The sequence below is a fragment of the Lepidothrix coronata genome, unplaced genomic scaffold, assembly GCF_001604755.1.
Source record: "Lepidothrix coronata isolate B3197 unplaced genomic scaffold, Lepidothrix_coronata-1.0 Scaffold59, whole genome shotgun sequence".
NCBI classification, from domain to species: domain Eukaryota; kingdom Metazoa; phylum Chordata; class Aves; order Passeriformes; family Pipridae; genus Lepidothrix; species Lepidothrix coronata.
Window position 1 is genome coordinate 4,121,866 of NW_016690239.1, and position 21,189 is coordinate 4,143,054.

The window sequence follows — 21,189 nt, forward strand, 5'->3', positions numbered from 1 at the left end:
AGTACATAGTACACAAATCTTACTGCAAAAATATTAATGATATTTAACATTTTTAACTTCAAGGAACAAACAGTAAGAAAATTCATACATATCCACTACTGTCCACACACTATTGAAACACAAACTGAAATCTCAAATTCATTTCCTCAGTGCACTTTGCATCTTTACGCATAAGAGCCTGACTCCTGAGAAAAAATGGTTATATTACACTTAGTATGTTTCTGCAGCATTTCAGAAAAGCAGCATTTGTCATTGTGAAATTAAGAGAACATCCAAAATAATAAATCAATGAGAAGCATACAGCATACTTAAACAATATCCTATTATTGAAAAACTTTAGCATGAGTTCGCTCAGTTTGAACATAATGCAATAAAGAGCCAATGCAGAGCCTGCCAGTATAACAGAAGATTAAAAAAATTTCTCAGGGCTTTTACACGCTTAGGCGTGGTATCATATCACAGCATTTCCTGTCCAAATCACAACATGCTCAATTCCAGAATATCAATGTGCTCTGTCTTAACACGAGACAGATTATAAAAGCCCAAGAGCAGCCATAAAATTAATACAGAGCAAAGTACAGAGGAGGGCGAGGCATTTACAGTACTGCTGCAATGTTACAACGAGCATTAGTGAAGTGCAAAATATTAAAGCACACCAAGAGAAAAACAGACCAAATAACACAGGCACAAACCACAAATCAAGAGATTAGCATTATGAAGAAAATTCAGCTCAGACTATCTAGCTCATTTCCAACAAACTTGCTGTTTCATATTCTTGCTTCTCACAAACCATTAAGCAAAACATGCCTTACAAAACCATCAGAGAAATGGCTACTGTACAATTCTTACCAGTGCTGTGACATCCTTTGTAAACTGCAGCTGGCAGAAAACAGGAAAACACAGTAAAAGCTGCTTACAGATGTAAAGACAGAATTATCTTGTCATATTGATGTTGACTACAGCAAGCTAAAAATACAGCTACACTGATTTCACTGGAAGGTACCAACAGATGTAAAGGGCAGTAGAGCATAAAAAATAACTTCACCCTCCTTGCAAGCATGTCCATTCAGCCTTTTATTTGCTCCTTGTATTTATCCTGTACCTTTACAGAAAGCAAAATACATTTGTGCCATTTTGCCTTGGTGCATCCCTACAGCTGCCTGCAGAGAGCTCTGGCTCTATGCAACGAGACTTCCCTTCCACTACAGCAACATTACTGTCTCTCGTTTCCCCTGGGCTGCTCCCATCTCTGCTTCCTGGTGACGAAACAACGGCTGTATTATGCACTTAAAACAGCACGCCCCTTCCCCACATATATCTGAACATGACCACAAGCTGTCAGCTGACTGCAGCTGCTTTCACGCTGTACATCTGAAATTAGAGGAATGATGCTGCAGAAACACTCTACTCACATGATTTGTATTTTTTTCCCTCCACTCATAGTAAAAATCAAGCCAAGCTTCCACTGGTACATTTAATGGAGGGAAGGAACACACAAAAATAAATATTTCTAAATCTTTAAATAAATGGCTATTTAAAATCTTGATGGTCTGTAAGAATTTTTAAAAAAATTGGAAGAGATACTGAAGACCCAGAAAACGGACTGAGTGAGATATTACTGGCAAGCAGGACAACCAAAAAGAATCACCCCCTCCACTAGAAAACAATTATCAATTTATACAGCTCATAAAACAGCTGATATCCCACCTTCGCTGGGATATGCACACATTACACCAACAGTAAATACACCACCTTTATATTTTTGTAAGACATTCCCCTGACAAACAATGCTTCATTTGACTTTGACAGCAGAAAGGTTAGATTCCAAAACTGGTGTGATCTGATCGTAGCTGAAGACTACAAATGAGTATAAAAATTAGTTCTCAGCTCTTGACAAAATTTATCACAGATATTAAAACACCACCTTCAAAATGAGATCAGCTTGACTTTCTCCCCCCAGTAAAGAGTATATTTTCATGATTGCAGGTATATCCAGACAGACAGACAAACTGACAGTTCTGTGTAAGAGTTACCAAAAAAAAGGTTTTGATGATGGAAAGTGTATTTCTCCTTTCAACCTCATTTTACCTACTTCCCAAAGAAACACTGAAACAAAGCTCAACATCCTTCCACGAAAGAAGAAGCTTATAAATGGGACTTTGATGTTTCCATAAAAAATATTACATACCTTTGTTTCATAATTCTGACTAAGGGCCAACAGAGAAATAGTGCAAGTCACAAAGAAATGCATGGATCCGTTCTGAATAATGTCACGCTGAATTATGTATTATCAGCATATATTTTACTATGAAATATTTTAATTAATTTAAGCAGAAAGTGATGGTTAAGGTTTTAGACATTTAGAGGCTAAAAAATGTGAAATACACTAATATATTTATTAGTTCATACACTATTTTGACACAACGCAATTTGCAATTATAAAACACAGCTTGAATATCTCTATTCTCCCTTTAAAGGCTTCTCAAAGGATATATTATGTGAAAATGCTACTCTTATCTCTAAATGATTGCAACAAATGATATACTCATAAAAATGTCATTACAGTATGGTCTAAATTTAAGTCTTTAAAAAGTCTTAAACCAAAAAAAAACCTTGCAACTTAAAACTTTTTTAATATCCAGATCAGTGATGTTCCTGAATCAGACACCAGCCAACCCACTTGAATTCCTACAGGAACTGGATACTCAGCAGTTATTCAGAAGTCTCAACAGGATCCAAAAGTCAGTCTTGATGTTTTATGAGCTCTCTTCCACCTTCTCAAAACAACAACAGTTATGGAAAGCTTACCATACAAATGCAACAATTTGGAGTGACATTAACAGCTCTGATGGATAACAGCTCTGCAAAAATTACTAGAAGCAAACTGCTGTGCTTACAGTAAGAACTCAGCATGTTTCCAGCTATCGGGTACAATTTCTTCCCCATCTTGCAAGCTGGTTTTGTTTGCACCAAGTTTGCAAACTCCTATGGCAAAGAATTAATTTCTTACTATAAATCTGTAGCCATTAAGGGTTTAACTCCTAAGGTAATACATTCAATACCATATGATAGGCAAAATACATTTTAAGCAAATGAAGCATTTTAAAAGGTATTTCATTAACCATCTAAAATTCACCTGAAGAGTTTTGATCCCATTTTCCCCCATTTGATTTTATGCCATTAGATGTTAGAATAATAACAGCCAAACATACAAGAATTCCTCTGGGTAAGAATTATGGTGAAACCTGTACTTTCCAGAGCTGGAACCAACCATGTCCTACACCACTTAGTCCAAATTCATAAAAACATGCAGTCCTGTGTTTCACTGAGGATGAGTATGCTTCACTACAGCATGAATAACAACACTGACTTCATCAGAACTATTTGCAAAATTGGAGAGAAGCATTTTGATGAGTCAGAGGCCAATGTGCACAGCACCTTGTAAGACTGAGCATGAGGCATTCTTCTTTCCTTCTCCAACCAGTTTGGCTTCAGATCATATTTCTTTACCACTAAATTTTTCTCTTTCCCAGTCCTAACTTATTCTCAGTTAGCATGAGTATGGGAATTGCACATCAGAAAAGTTTTACAGCTGTCTTGAAAGGAAACACTTCCTAGTTATAGTTTGTTCTGGCAAAAATGTTAGTACTACAGCTCAAGTGCTTTCATTTTACTCAGAGACACCCAAACACTACAGTCAGACAACATCACTTGACAAAAAACCCACACAGCCTTTCTTCCCAAAGGCAGAGCAATTTTAGTATATAAAATTTAATGCTTTAAACCCAAAAAGATTTTATTTCAAAATACAAGCTGTGCAAGAGACTTTCTTGTAAATATTAGTCTAAATTGAGGTTAGGAGGTTTGATGCCAATGGTATTTTCTAACATATGCAATATTGAATAATAAAGTTTTAGTCTCTACCTCTAGGTCAGTATGTCTTCACACCACACCCCTCCTCCTTCCATTTTTACTTGCTGCCAGAGTTTTAATATTAACCTCTGTGCCCATCAGTAAGTATGTCAGTACAAAATCTGAAAGTAAAAAAATGCTCCAAGACTCTTGACTAAATACAGCTACTTATGAAAACATCTCTAACTTTATTAAATATAAAGCAAATGAAAATATTTCACAGTTTGCCAATTAAGGAGCCATGTTGCTCCACTAGGTCTGATGCAACTGGATGGCATCAGGAAGAAGAAAAAAAAATACAGTCTTTAATGTTAAAGTTGACTGTGGGTAGACCTGTAGTCAGAGACATGAGGTTATTGGCGCGTATAAAACTCTAGAATAAATTTCCTCATGCAGGTAACTTTTCTTTATGGTGTTGGGGTCTTTTTTGTTTGGTTTGTTTTTTTTCTCTTTTGTTTTGTTCTCAATACAGGTGCACCACTGGCAATTTCAGGGTACTACAAGGCCTTGAGAGCCATTAAATTCCACAAAAATACTAAGTTCAGAAATGATAATACAGCAAACTCTTCTTTTCTGCCCAGATCTCCCTATACACTGAAAACTTCCATATCACCTGACTAGAAAGAAGGAAAAAAAAAAAAGTAAAGAAAATATATGCTTCAGTTGACTTTCACTCACTTTCCTGGTCACTCCTATCTAGGATTTTATGGTTACCCTACTATCTATGACAAGAGAAACATTTCTGTTCAAGTGTGGTCAACTTTCAGTTATTGATATGTAGCTTCACTGGTCCATAATTTTAAGGAAAGATTAGATGTAATTAAATATACCAAAACCAAAGTAGTAAAACAGCCCCCTTTTATTTTCACATTTACCATTATTCACAGAATGCCCAATAAAATCTTCCAGTAAATGAAAGAGTTCCTTCTGGAATGGTAAGGCACATTTCAAGAGATTTGTACACTAATAAAATTTAATGATGACAACATCTAAGACTAGAAGTAACCTCCTACCTTTTGGGGTAACTCCTGCAAGGAAATGATTTTTTAGAACTGTTTTGAAATTAAACTGTTGGAGTCACAATAGAAGTTAGGTATGATGGGACTTTTGAGTGGGTAATAAGAGAAGTGCCAGAAAGTGAAAGATGAAAAAATCAGGGTAACTTACCTATAGTATGTATCTGTTTATACACACACATAACATAGATATACATATTTACAAAATAATATCTACATAAATATATTTACCTAAATTAAAACCTATATAAGAACATTAATGTGATACATTACAAGAAACCTTCCCATCAAACAGCTCCAATGCAGACCATATTAAAGACACCACTTTTCAAAGAGTCGTATTTTTGAGACCTTGATATGTAGAAATTCAGCGGCTTGTTAAGCTGTATTCTTCTTTACATACACAAGGAGCAATCAGCAAATAAGGAAATTCCAACATGAACATTCCCCCCAAAAATGGTCAAAAAATCCTGCATACTAAGGAGACCCTAACATACATGTGTTAGACACTACAAAGTCTGCTGACAAGATTCATAATAATGCTGACCTGCAAGTAGGCTTAGAAAACTCTATTTTCTCTCTCTGGGGAGCACCTTTACATTCAGTATTTTCCACGTAAAACAAAAAGCTTTTGAACAACTGAAAAGCTGTCACAATTTGAACAGCATTTTAGTATTGAACTTGTTATCTAAAGGCTACAAAACAGCAACAATTTCATTGAATACACTTGGGAAAAAGGAACTATTTGTAGTTGACCTAAATGTGTCTTCCCATTTGCATGGTAAGTCAGTGGTAATGCCAAAATTCTGCCAAAAAGGTTGAGAATGCTACAGAAATTGCACACAGATACATCAAATTTGAAACACTAAGGAGAACATAATAGAAAAATAATCCTCCTCCTACTTTCAAAATGGTTATATATCTAGAAATGTTTAAAAATAATATCTTTTGATAAGTTTAAGTAACCACATATTTGAGGAGGAGCATGAAAAACCCCCGAACATATACACAGTTGTCAAGAGTTCAACTTTCTGTCATGGATAGAGATGTTTTAAATATCCTTTTCCCCATCCACAAAGTGACATTTTCAAGATCACGCCAGTGAACAAACACGACTGACACCGATTTCACTAACGGCAGTTTCACATGTAATTCCCTTCCAAGCGAGAACTGTTCACATGCCACCGCCACACGGCAGTAACCTGTGGATTGGACCACTTCATTGTTACTACTGATGAATGGATTTGAAGAGTTGATTTCAGGAAATTCAATATATCAAGAGGTTCACAGACATATATGGATATTTCTGAAGACTAAACTCAAGGTTTATAAATAGCAAACTAAGGATAGAAACAAGCAACTGTGTTTCTAGCCATCAGCCATCAACACATGGAATAGATTGCCAAGTACTATAAAACTTACCACAACCAGCATTATTCCTGAATATAATGAAACTAATCCATCCTCATTGCACTAGATACACCTTTCATTAGCTCCTCCAATATCCTGCAGTGTTTTGGGGTTTTCTATTTTTACAGTATACCAGTTTTTAGCATCAGTTTACAATGAGTAATACTATCTGAAGACATTTACAGTGAAATTTATGACATATGTCACAGAAAATAACTTAGATTATTTAGCACTCTCTATTAACTTACATTTAACATTCTATAACAACACATTCTTACATAACACAACTCCAGGTGTTTTTCCTCCATTAATAAGGCTACTGTACCTTACCATTTACCATTCACTTTGCACTTATACTGACACTACTACTAGAGAAATTACTGTTATCACTTTCTTACATGAGCTCTACCTTCATTCAGGAATAAGAATTTGCTCTAAAATTTATATATATATTTTTACATAAGATTTCCACAAAAGCTAATACAGCATTAATCACAAAGATAAAAATAGAAAATTTAAAAAGTATGCAGTTTCTCAGCTGGAAATAAAAACTTACTGTCTTTTCACAGAAGTGAAAGGAGTAACATTCTATGTTGTTACATTGAAAGTATTTTAAACATGTTCAAATTCGAGTAGAGCAAAGCTCTTCACCAAATCTTGTAATGAGAACTGTGCATCCTAACTCTCTTCAGAGGAACTGCACAGATTTTTCAATTTACTGAAGTTACAGTGATGCCCTCACTTGAGCAGTCTCAAAAGTCTGCTGATTCTTACTTTACAAGTGCTAAGATTTTTCCTCCTTTGTGGTGGGCTAAAAGACAGAAAACTACAGGCCATAACTGACGGTCTCTGTTGTGAGATGCAATTCATTTTTATGAATCTTCATAAATTGCAACTCTGCCATCAAAGACTGACACTTGAAAACATATCTACTAAAGTAGTCCAAGACAGGACAGAGTGAACAACCTGCAGCTATCAGAAGTCTTTTCCAATAGGCCTAAGTACACTCAACACTCACTCTTGAGGACTACAGAAAACACCTGTCTCTTCTTGGCTTTCTCTGGCAGATCCTATGTGGAACTGAAAGTCCTCAAGGGAAGTTCACTTTTACCCAAACAAATGCATCTTAGCAAACAGGAACATAAACTCCTCCTGTATCATGACCATGTACCAACTCACCCCAACAGCAAACAACTGTCAGAAGGAACTCATGCACACCACAGAGGCAACGCAAACCATTTTCTGCAAAATCATTACTTCATCTCTCAAACCTAATCCCCTTTCTATCTTCAACAGAGGAGCCTTATACACAAAATTCACAACTCTGTCACATCTTACAACTCAAAAGGAACTTTTTTGTAATGACACCTGAAAATTATTCCCACAGACATATCCCTTCTTTTCCTAAAACTTCCACAGGTAGATATTTTTTCTCTTTTCTTTATCCCTCCATCTCCTCCAGGAGAACGACCCTTTTTTATTTTTGTCAATATCCTTTTCTAACCCAAAAGTAACAATTGTCTTTTTTCCCTCCTCTGGCCCCACTACCTCACTTGTTGATATAACAAGTTATATCCAATCAACTGCTTTTCATCTCTACTTCACCTGAACGTTGCACTTCATGTTTCATCAGCAGAGGGAAGATATGCCTAAGACCTTGTCGCCCAGACAAATACAAAGGTTTAATAATTTAAATGTTAGCACTATTCTTGCATTTCTACACATTCACAGTTCCAATAAAAAAAGGAAGAAAAAAAATTTAAAAAAAAAAAAGAACAAAAAAAGCCCCAACACCCACAGTTTTCCCCTCCCACTGATTCATGCAAAAAGAACTCACGCCCTGCCCCCAACATTTTCTGTGCTGGATTACTGAAATATTTCTTTATCAAATGTTCTCAAAATATCACTTCTATTCTAATAACCTTGGCTTGTTGGCCTAAATGGTTGAGTTCCTGTACTAATCTCTATCTCCAACTCAAAACAAAGTTTCTTGCTTTTTTTCTTACCCACAGCTACTGAAACCCACAGTTTTTCTTAACTTAAAGTCAATTCTTACTATTTCTGTGTGGATTAGAAAATACACTTTTCCAACTACTAACCAAAAAGTCCACCCTGCTTGTCATCTTCTCCTTTCCTCTGCTTCCAATTAAAAATAAACTAGAGCATAACAGTACACTAGGTATTTTTCTAATTTTCACAATATGCACTTACACATCATGTATTATTCAAGGCTCTTTTGGACTCAAGAGACACTAAATGGGAGATGAATTATCTCACTATATGTGCAGGACCTCAGTTCAAATCGAGGGTATATAGGCACTAGTGTAACAACACATTTACAGCAGTCACAATTTTAAAAAGTTGGTAATAACCTTCAGCACATTTATCACCTTGCTTCTTTCTTGGAAAACCACTGACAAACAGTGAGTCATTAACGAAAGGAAATTTTAAGCATCATATGCTAGTTTTTTAATTCAAATTATTTAGAATTAGACAACCTGGTTAAAGGAAGCAATTCAATTCATAAATTCTAACATAAGGAAATTCATCCAAATTAGAATAAAAACACGATTTTTTTTTTAACATGCTAGAAATATCATGTGAAGATGGTATTTCCTATATCTGGATTCCTCTGAAATTTCAGGTATGGTAAGGAGGTAGGAAAATATCTAAAGAGTGACAAAGAGATAAATGTTAACTCTAATTATTTGGTGATAGTGGAGTCCAAAGACTTTGTAACCAACAACAGAACATTTTTATTTAGTCAATAAACTCTCTGAATAGAAGCTTCATAAACATACCAGTTGAAGGATGTCCTCGTCTTTTGGCATAACACTAAGTTCCAATATGCTGTCACTGAAACAAATAGAAAAAAAATACATCACACATGAACTTTTGGAGAAGATTTTCAATTTTTGTTACAAAGATGATCCATTAACTTGGATAGATCACAACTATTCAAAAATTCCAACCCTCAGCTATTCTGACAAATACTTTACACAAGAGAAATAAACACTGATTTCCATTAGAGTCTTAGCAAGTCAGGGTAGAACAGAAATCTGATGCAAGAACACACCTGTGTTCTCAGCAAAACCAGTTTACTGAACCAACACACTGGGTTTGGCAGGGTTTTTTCCTCCCTGAAGTCCTAAGGTATACTACTCATTTGGAGCTTCTAAGACAAAACAATGTGACAAATTTGTGAATACGAGGTAAAACTTCTCTCCTTCTTCAATTTAATTATAAGTCTCAGCACTCTCTAAAATTGCTAGGGAGAAGTCATAACCACCACATCATGTGAAAAGTGGAGCAATACCAAGGCAAGCACTGACTTACACCTTTCCACTCCAATCACCTCCTGGCAGAATCAGCTTAAATACATTTAGTCATCCAGATGACATCTGAAATATGGATGAAAAACACTTGCTATTTACAAGTGCTGCATTTGTCGGTCAGAATTGCTGAAACCAAAAGCAGCAGCAGCATAAAGGTCCAGGAATCCAGACAGTTCAACCAATGTGACTCAAACATAGGCAAAATCAGGACACTAAATGTACCAGTTATCCAGAATCAAGTATTTTAAAACAGTGAAACCCACAGTCAGCACCTACCAGAAAAAAGTATTTTTACAAGCAAGAGAGAAGTATGTGCTTGTAACATGGGATACGAAATAGCTGAATTCATTATCTCATCTGAGATAAAGGAATAATGTGTTCACATTCATTAAATGTAAAGGGGAACAGGAGAAGGGCTACAAAAGACTAATGTACAGCCTATTATATCCAGGTTGGAAAAACAGAAAATGAACATTCTAGGACCGTTATTTAGAAATCACACATTACATGTTAGAAGGAAAAAAAAAAAAAGGGGGTATTTAAAAAAACTGTCCAGTACCAGCATAAGAAAAAAAAGGCATACAACCTAACTGGGTATGTCACACTAGAAATTCACTTATCTGTAAGTACAACACACTAGTTGAGAAAAGATAAAGCCAGCACAAAGACTGGCCCCAACTCCAGGGCACACTGAGCATCTTATGAAAGCACCGAGAAGGACCTCAGTTTCTTATTTCTGCAGAAAAGAAAGTCATCATCTCAAACATGTAATGTGTGATTTATTATGCTTCCTTATATGAAGAATGTTTTTATTTTGTGGTTCCTTTTCCATTTTTTAGCAACCACAGACACAAGGCTGCATTCCAAAATAGCACAGTAAGGGTATTTGGTTTCACAATCTTCTTAAACCATTATTCATTCTGGAGAAAAGTGTTCTCCAAGAAGCATAAATTACTTTAGTTTTAAAACCAAATATCAGCAGTGATTTAAGGTTTTCTTTTTAAGTCTACACACATCTATGAAAAAATGAGTCTTCAAAAGTCTTGTTAAGATTTTTTAAAATACTGAATTTTAAGAAACAAGAGAGTATTGACTTTATGTACATTTACAATAGCATTTCCCATTTTGACTGAATGCATAAACAGTGGAACTATTTAAAATTATTCTTTAAAAGTAGTGTCATCATGATCTGACTTTTATCTAAGCTCCTTTGTATGGATTTTAAACTATCAGCTGTACAAGGAAAAAAGAATATGAAACAGATACCACAGCTGGAGGCATTTCTAAAGAATCGTTCAGACTTCGTTTCTGTGTGTGGATACATCCTATTAAGCAACTGATAATAATCAATGCTTACTTGCACAATGAAGACTTTGGATGTTAAAAATACGATAAATAACATTGGTCCTCTTAAAGTGCTTTTTATATAAAGATACATAATTTGAGACAGAAAGAATCATACTCATTCAGACATGTTCCGTGTTCCCTCTCAATTTATATTTTTTAAGAAAGTGATTAAATCTATTTCCACTCACACAGTTAACAGCTTTTTTAGTAGCCACCCCAAAGAGAAAAGAGTTCCATTCAGGAACAATGTTTTAAATGTCAACTACTTAACTACTCTATTCCAGTTTGCCTGAAGAACTTTCTGGAGACAATTTGCATCTTCCTAGTTTATATTTTGTGATGTTCTCTCAGCATGTTTTTCAATTCTCATGTCAGAAACAAAAAGTATTAAGGAAGACTTTTGGTGTACTGTACTGTACAATATACATGCAAATTATGAACTAGAAAGTGTTGATAAGAACCACCACACAGAAGATGGTAGTTTACACTGAAATACTAGGCACAGTACTGAGAATTCTGAGGTAGCTATCATTCAAATTTCTTTCACTACACGTTCTAAAAGCCGAATTTAAATGTATTGACCCAGAGACATCAAACTAAAGCACTAATCAAAAATACTACCCTTCTGATGCACCATTTTGTATTAATGACTCAGTAGCTGAACTCTATACATTTCTGAGTAATCCCAATGCTTTCAAGAAGAATTTGCAAAGAGTAACAAGTGGAACAGACAATCATTCAAATTCCCCACAGTTTAAGAAAAAAAAGGTGGGAAAAAAGAAGTTGCAAATCAGAATCTGTTTTTTGTTTTATTTAGAACTAGAAATAATTTAGAGTTACATTAGTAATCAACAGATCGCCAAGTTGAATATGTCTGTAAACAGATAAGAATAAATTCTTAATGGACCAAAGTAACAACTGTTGGTAAAGAGCAGGAAAAAGACTTGAAAGTGTTCTTGGGATTAACTGTGTAGTTACTGTAGCAACTCTTTTGAGATGTGTCTTTCATCTTCCAGCAGAAATAATCAGTGTAAGTTTAGCTTTGCCATCTCCAAGCAGAGCAAAATAGAAAACATTCTAGACACAGCTTGAAACTTTTCTGGGAACCATACAAAGCACGGCTGAATTATATCGCATCCCTAAGTCCCACTGGAAGATATGAGTATCATTTCATCTAAGACAGCTAAGTTCTGATGTCTGCAGCATTATATAATGAAGACAAACAGCTACAATTGAAAAACTTTCTAGAAAAATAATGAGCAGCTATGAAAATGGAGCCACTGGAGGAATCTATAAAAATCTGTAAGTCCAAACTGAGTTTCATTACAAACAGCTGAACACTGAAGGAGGGGAGGGGAACTCTCTTCTTTCTAAAGAGAGACTATAAAATCTGTTGTATCCTTAAAAACTACTCTGAAGATGACAAGAAAAATGACAAAAGAATAAGCATTTACAGTCATCAATATGTTTGAATGAGTAAATAAAAACAATAATTAAAAATACAGCAATTAAAGTATCTTGAAAACCAACACACAGCCTACTGAGACTATGAAGGAAACTGTAGTCATGAATAAAGGAGATTTCAACTGACAGCCTTTCAAAAGGCCTTTCAGCAAGTTGCTTGCACAAAGCCTACTAAGAAGCCAAGGTGTGCTTGATGAAAGATCAGCTAAGACACAAAACACATCAAGAACTGTGTCACTGGGTATTTTTTAAATGAAGAATTTAAGTACATTCAACAGCAAAATTGTGCAAGACCAAGCTATCAACTATTAAATCAAACAACGTAGATAAAACCTGTAGTTCAGCAACTTCCTAAACCAAGGATTTCTGGGAATGGGTATGCTATTTTCTGAGTTGGTATTATCTGACCACTCTATATTTCACTGTTTCCATAGACTTCTCCTAAGAAATCTCTGCTGGATATTATCAGAGAGGATAATGACATCACAGACCATCGGCCTGACCCAAGATGGCAATGCTGATGCAAGAGCAGCATGCTAAAGCAAGACGCACACACCGTAATAAAATTCTATTTGCCATGAAATGGTAGCGTAAGAAATAAAATACTTATGTGCCAAATAAACTGCTCTGAGCTCCAAAATACTGTTTTGAAGCAAAGAATGAGAGAGTTGATTCTTCAGTCACATGAGAAGTACTGCCTGTAAGCCACAAGAAAGGTACACCTGGTCTGCAGTCTGAGCTTTCTTTATGGATCAGAATGAATAATCATCTGTTTATACCAAGAGGTTCAGCTGAAGACTTCCTAATGGTTGTATTTTCTATATAAAACGCTTGAGGATACACATGACCTTTTGTTACAATCTTCTGTGATGTACACATCTGGCTTCAGAAAACAAACTGTTCTCCTCTTGTAACTAACAATAGCATCCCTTCATCCTCTCTGCGCTCATGGAAATCAGGGGGACAGATGCAGCAGAGACCATTCCTGGTTGCACTAGATAATCACTGACAAGGCCTTGTTCAGGTGTCCCTGGTTTATCCACAGTGGGCAGGGGTTGAATTCTACAGAATCATTCCCTAACTACACTCACAGAGTTGAAAATAAAACTTTACTGATGAGCACACCCAGAGTTCACTGAAGAATCACTGACCACACAGATGTGGTTGGTCTCTTTCTTTCTTGGATTAAGAGAGTGAATTGGCTGATGCACATGGTTGGGCATGTAATATCTTGGGTATACACTATTGTACAACAGTGGTACCTGCATAAATACAAAATAAAGAAACGATACATGGCTAATGTTATCTCCAGTGAAGGACAAAAAAAAGATTCCATCTTTCCAGCTCCTGTATAGACACTATTAATGACATAAAACATGTTTCAGTCTACCTTACCCATCACATTCTTTCATGCTGATCATAATACATCCTTTTTGCACATAACTCATTATTATATTGGAAACTTGTTGCTATAGAACAAAAACTGACACCAAGAAAACTAAAAATGGAGGCAGACGAGACACAAAAACGAGCATCCAGACTTGTGTATGGACATGATTTCACAAGCTCTAGTGAGTTTACAGGAGCAGTAAATATTAGCATTTCCTCAAATCTGCAAGGTTCATAATTTGCTGCAAAACAGAGGATAGCCAAGATATTTTGGAGGTGTGCACTAGCATAAAATTTTTCCATTACCAAATATGCTGATCTTGAGTTATTAGATCTTATACGTAAGGTAGATTTTTTTGATTTTCAGTCGACACATATACACGTGGTGTATGTATATCTACTCTGTCTACTCGAGGTTCAACCTTCCTCTATAACACTCAGTGTTACTTGCTAACAAGGGACAAGTACTGACATAAAAGGACTGTGGTACAAATTCAGCACATCTATTCTCAAAACCTTCTCAGCATTCACCAAATACGTGAAAAAAGAAATAGTAAAACTGTGTATTAAGGAAACTTTAAAAATACAATGACATTTCAAAACCCCCACAAATGGTCATTTCCTGCTTAGTATGCAAAAAGTGTGGCACATAATGAAATACTAGTATCTTACCTGTTCTGTATTAAAGCAATGACTTGAGAATATGTCTTCCCAATAACACTTTCCCCATTGACTTTTATAATTCTGTCACCTGAAAAGGGAACAAGTTATAACTGAAATTAATTTGTCTAGACATTTTTTTAACAGTTATTTTGTACTTCTGTACCCCATAATAATCAAGAACACCAATATAAATCCAAGGTTAGTCTTCCTTAACAATAAAAAAAAGAAAAGATGCACAGCACAACTACATGTAACCTATACAGGACATCAAATTTCTACTCTTTTCTCAGAACACATTCAGATGTGTATCTTACCCTAAGCTTCCAAATGAATCATGTAGAAAGTCACAGAAAGAAAACTACAGGCAGGTGTAAGCTATACCAGAGGTTCACTTAGGTATCTCATCTTCAAAACAAAGTTGTTGATGGATGGTAACATATACCAACAATTCTGCCTGATTCCTAAGCGAATTACAAGACATTTCATGCCAGCACTTAACCTCAAAATAAACCCAAACTTATAACTTTCCTTTAATAACAGCAAATACTGCAATTCTGTACTTCTTCCTTATTAGAAATAAAAACCAGATCTTCTGAAAGCTACAATTTCCTCCTTCCTCAGAATAATCAGGGCTGTTTCCAAGACATTACTGTGTTCAGTGTGCCTTGGACAACGGTAATGGGTTATTCTTATCCATACAGTTCAATCTTTAGATCTAACATCACTTTTGTAAGGTTTCTCCAGATAGTTTGTTGCACCTTCCTCATTAAGAGCTTCATATACTCTCATAAATTAACTCTCAAATCCATTTTGTAGAGCTATTTGTAGCTTTTGATGAAAAACATATCCCATTCCTTTGACTAAATATTTAAGTCATCTCTGATCCAAAGAGCAGAAACTTATCTTGAATTTACTAATGAGGAGAAAATGGCCTAAAGCTAGGTAAGGAGCTTTGGAAAGCTGCTGGAGAAAAAGAGAGCTGAAAGAAAGGACCCATGTAAAGTAAGCCAGAGAGAATGGCTTTTTTAACATTGCTTTAGAAACTGAAAGCCCTTTTCATGTTGCTGGCAAGATCAAATTAAAGCAAGGAAAAAGCTGTTCACTCTAAGTACTCGGCCTGACTTGGAGAAAATAACACTTTAAGTGCTTGTGCTCTGTGGAGGTTCCCTTTACAGACCCTATGCATTTACAAACTACATGGATCTTCTGACATTTTAATTTGGTCTGCACTCACAATATTAATGTAATGCAAATAAACTGGTGTGATATTTTCAACTTTATAAAAGTTTACATATTCCCTTTAATTCACTGGTTACTGCCTTTTTCCTCACCTGAAAGAACTCTTTTAAGTTGTGTCTCTTGCTTCTTAAGCGATGAAAGAAAGCTTGGTGGCAACATTTAACAGCTGCTAGCAACCCATATGCCTGATAGGCACCTGTGATGGATGGCAAACCCTATCCCACTGTTGCACACACACAGTCATGCAATCAGGCTGAGAAACTGGACTATCCACGGAGACAAAAGCTAATTTTGAAATCACAGAATCACACCAAAATAAATCCTTTCAAAAAGCTGCAGGAAGAAGGAATGCTATAATTTATGCCAAAAAATATTTTTATTTACAAGCTCTGAGCCCTGTCCTACTAGGTTGTATCGCAAGATTTCCTCAGAATACACCAGATCCTTCTCTGGAACTTGAACTAGCCTTTTTCCAGGCTGTTTAAGAATGTGCGCACAGATGTAGATCTTTACTCTGTATTCCCCCTAAGAACTATAACTAGGAATATCTTTAAAATAGGTCATACCATCTTATCTAGACTTGTGCAGCTTTTATTTTTCAAAGAAGCAGACCAGATCATACACAGCAGTGAAACGAGTCTACTTGAAACGTGCATCCAATGGACCCACCAAGCGACCCCAGTGGGACATGCTGTGGAACTCTCACACGAATGATGTGAGCACAGACAACTCTGCAAAATACAACTTTGCTCCACTTCAGGGAGATATAAAGGGGAAGGTAGTGTAAAAAATTATTTAGAATCCTGAAGACCTTATCTAATAGCTCTCCATCAGTCTGGTGGCTCATTAAATACCCTTGATCAAACCAGAAATTACTCTGAATGCACTTAAACCATCTCCCTTTCTACACACATTTTAGTTCTTTATATTTTTGCATATATAAAAATGACAGCATGAAGATCAAGACATGGGAAACGTGCATCTCTTTTGGCTGTTTGTATTTCAATATTTCTAACATTTATGCTTGGAACTCAGAGATGTTATTTTTTTCATGAAATGTCTCAGAGGTTAAATACAGGAAGTATTTTCTTTCTATCTCTAACAAAGATGATTTTACAGGATTATTTAAAAATATTCAGAACAGGTTGTCTCACATTTAAGATATTGTAACCTATTGCTGAAATTAGCAAGAATATTCCAAGTTTTCTGGTGAATAGCAGCCAGGTAAACTCCTGAAAGAGAGTTCATTCATTCTGGGTAATGAAGCTTATGTTGAGACTTTCAGTATTACAAAGGACCCTGCAGCAGCTAAATAAGAATTGACAAATGTAACTCCTACTCAATTTTCAAGTATTTTCTTTTCTTCACTGGGATCACAAAATAGTGCCAATTTATACTAGGAAAAAAAATATAGCTGATTTTACAAATTAAGAAAGTTATATGGTGTCTGTATCAGAGGTTAAGCAATCTACCTGGCTGATCATTCCCTGAGTGTTTTATAATATAATTTCAAGACAGAGATATAGTCATATATTTTGCCCTAAAACTTGTAAACAAGAAATATTGGCATGACCTAATTAGATATAACTGCTATCAGGGGTGTGTTTAAGAAGAATATTCTAGTAACTAAAAAACGTATTTTCTCATTTATTTTATCTTCTTTATTCTAGGCTCCTAAAAATCTCTTCTATGACCAAAAATAAAATAATCTCTACAGATTTCATCTCTCTCAATTTGGCAAACACTGAACAGAGCAGAAATTAACGTGGCTCCTCTGTACAACTACAACATATGCTGAGTTTTATCAAACCAAAACATTTCTTTATATAATATCATCAAACAACACCAAAGTAGCCCTTCCCTGAATAACTACTTAAGCAGAAGTTTAAAAAAACCACAATTTACACTGCACAAGTAGGATCTCGTACTGGTTTTAAACTGATCATCCTAGAAACTTTGTATTTCTTTAGGAAGACCATACAAGCTTATTCTATTCCAGTCAAATGCAGGTGCGTGACTGTTTCCGAAGGAAAATATCAACATCCCATTATTGATACATGTACAAACCTTTCGTAGATTGTAAGTCTTGCTGCACTTTTAAGAAACCTGTGTTTGTAGTGGTATTCATCTGTGTAACTGATCTTTTTATCACCTGTAAGACTTTCCACTCTAACACAACTTTTTCCTTTGAAACTTAAGTAAAGGTGCGACACACTGCACAAAAAAACCCCATGGTTTCTGCTCTCCAGTTTGATTAAATGAACGACTGAGCAGAATTTTCTAAGAAGAAATAGACTTGGACTGTTCCTACTGAATTTAAAGGAGGTAGAATAGAACAATTTAAAGCACATAAACCTGAATGTTTTCCGGTTATCAATTTGTCACAAACCAAAAGAAACAGGAGCTCACAGGAGTTATTTTCCTCCCTTTTCTCCTTCTGTTCACACATCTTAACATATACTTATTCTTACCAGTTTTAAGATAATAAATCAAAAACACTAAGACTGTAATGCCTTAATAAACATCACAGTGCTTTCAAGATGAAAAATCCTTGAGGACAATTTGAAAGAGAGATTTCAAGCTTGTGAAGGAAAGAACAAGGTTTAAATGGAAGACAGAACTATAAGCAGAAACTTAAATCACAAATATTTTACATCATGTACACAAACATGCTATTGATGTCACAAAAGAACAGTACCTGTGCACAGTCCAGCTTCAAAAGCAGGTCCACCCTCTTTAACTTGTTTAACGAATATGGTATCCATTGGCTCCAGTCTATTTCTTTGTTTTCCTGAGGACGAAAGAATATTTAATAGCATTTCATTATACTGCCTTAATGTTTTTACTCTAACAATATTTTGGGACATAATCCTATTCATACAGACCCATAGAGTAAGAAATAATAATGTAAGCTAAAAAATGAAATTTTTAAATCTTTCTTTAGATGGAAAAAACACTGATTACAGTCCTCATGGAACTGTAACACTGATTTTCTAACAGTGTTTTTCAGATGCTCCAAGATGAAGTAGAAAGTTTTCTTGAAGATTTATCAGAGTTCAAAAAGCAATACATCATTCCAAGTAACTTATAATGTCTGGACATGCTGTACATATCCATAATTACACAAAGTGGAAGTTAATCTACAGTAATTAGAAACCATGCACACCTGTATCTTCTTGCTTTCTCAATACACGCTTAATTTCTATGCTTCCAGAAACACAGGTACCTTGTTCTTTTACACACATGTAACCAAAGCTGAGTAATTCTTAGTTAAGCAGCCACTGTTTCTGAATATCAAGATGGGGGGAAGGTGGGTGTGTGTGCAGTAAAACAAACAAACAAACACCACAAACAAAAAACTCCACAGTTATACTGCAGGCTAAAATAGTGGTGCTGCGCTACATCTCCACATAGCTGGAATAAGTCATTTTACAGCATTTACACAGCTGCACTTATACAATTTTTATAGCAGTAAGCTAAAAAAAAACAAAACCAAACCAAAACCTGCAAAAACGCAAACATGCAAGACTCCCCCACCCCTCCCAAAATAAATTATTTCCAGTCCGACAGAAAACTGCACTCAACCTAAATTTGTTCTACAGTGTTATCAGTGTCTCCTGACACCCCCACAAGGTCCAAACTGAAGCACTCACAGAACCGGGGGCAGAACCTGGAAGGTCCCAGCCAGATCCACACGCCCTTACAGTGCCAGTGCTGGCTTGAACAGCCCAGTCCCTCCAACTCCAATCACCAGTTACTACCTTTGTTCCACACTCTAAGCTAAGGAAACACCACCTTTGGGGGCTACATGATGAGCCAGCCTGGGGAACTGACATGGTATGAAAGTAAGCTTGGCCTGGGTTCCAGCTTACCAGGAAACCCTGGCATAGCTGAGACAGCGGTTTAAATGCAGAAAAAGAAGGAACAGCAGGAAAGAATAAAGGGATGGCTTAAAACTGGCACTGCTGATAAAACAAACACTCCTCAGAACTGGAGTATTAGGTTCTAATCATTTCTTCAGTGACTGACCTTTGACTTAGGCACAAATGGCACTGCCTTTGGAAGTACCTTCCCTACAGCTTTAAACATGCACATGTTTAATAAGCCACAGCAATACTTCCTGAATATAAATAAGGTGTCTCCCTTACCCCTTTTTTTTAGTTTCCATGTTGGAAAAGCTCATTATTTGAAAAACTTTAGTAAATTGCACAGAACCAGACTTCCCTCTGACTGATCCACATTTTTCAAATACAAGTTTTAGCCTAATCCCTTCAATTCTGCAACCTCTCAGTATCTGCCATTTTACCACAAAACAGTTCAACAAAATGGCTTACTCATATGGCTCTAAATGGTCTTCCCAAAATAATTCCAGATTTTCAGAGAATAATCAAAAAGTTGATTTGATAGAATCAGATAAATACTATATATAAAGCAACTGAATTACAAACCCAGAAACTCCAGCTGGCAGCTCAGTCCCCAAATACTTTAAAATTTGATTAGCGGGACAGAGCTCCAAGACATACAAAATGCTCTTTGTGAACCAAAGTTAATATCTGTCATTTTTAATCTGCAGATTTAAATAGACACTGAACATATGATGGGTCTCGCCCTTTAAGAGGCAGCAATGTTTCAGCAAGTTTAGAGAAGCTCCAAGAATAATCTACCCGATACCATGAACAAAAGGTTGTTTCAATGACTTAAAAGAGTGAAGTTAAAATATGACCTTTTATAGCAACTCCAAACATCCTTCCCAGTGCTGCCACTTAATCTTTTACTGTAGAAACATACAGTCCCAAAAGGAACAAGAAAAATAAGAATAATGCAGCTCACATGGCGCATTTAATTTATAACACAATATCTGATAATTACAACCCAACACCAAGGGGCTACCTCAGCATCCTTTATAAAATACTCTCCAAAAAAATGGTAGTGGCCTATTGCTAGTTTGCTTAGTACTCAAACGCTCCTTTATACCTTGTCCATACCAGAACACACAAAGCAAGAGGTCAGGCAAATAAGGTTACTCCCATTCAGTATCCAACACAGAATTCCTTTAATACACTTCCCACTTCTGAGTAAGATGGGAATCCTGTAACGATTTTTGGAGACCAGAGACTGCAGGCTTCCCTGACATCTGACTTCCGACCTGTTGGCTACACCAAGAGGTATTTCAACATTACAGGCACCCACTTCACATTTCCACAGCTATTTTATGGACCAATTCAAGAAGCTTGGTTTTTTCTCCTACTTGCAGAAGGAGGATATATTGAACAGTCACTCTACTTCCAAAAAAGGTCCACCACCACCCTAAAGATCAATTTACAGGCAAAAAATTAGAATGAAAGGTTAAAAATGTTTACATTTGCAGGTTCATTTTACAGCTCAGTAATACCCAAACAGAAGTAAAGACAAGA

General features: G+C 35.9%; 1 protein-coding gene across 4 annotated transcripts in view; it reads right to left on the reverse strand.

Annotated features, from left to right (window-relative positions):
• The window catches only part of ARHGAP21 (Rho GTPase activating protein 21), a 110,950-nt gene that overhangs the window by 31,565 nt on the left and 58,196 nt on the right, over window positions 1-21,189 (reverse strand). For 3 of the 4 annotated variants that reach the window (XM_017817089.1, XM_017817085.1, XM_017817086.1), the window contains exons 4-7: window positions 18,474-18,566; window positions 14,546-14,624; window positions 9,140-9,194; window positions 850-879 (exon numbers count right to left, since the gene is read on the reverse strand). In XM_017817089.1, the coding sequence (XP_017672578.1) occupies window positions 850-879; window positions 9,140-9,194; window positions 14,546-14,624; window positions 18,474-18,566 (257 nt within the window). The remainder of the gene's footprint in view (window positions 1-849; window positions 880-9,139; window positions 9,195-14,545; window positions 14,625-18,473; window positions 18,567-21,189) is intronic. The other variant, XM_017817087.1, reaches the window with a different exon arrangement.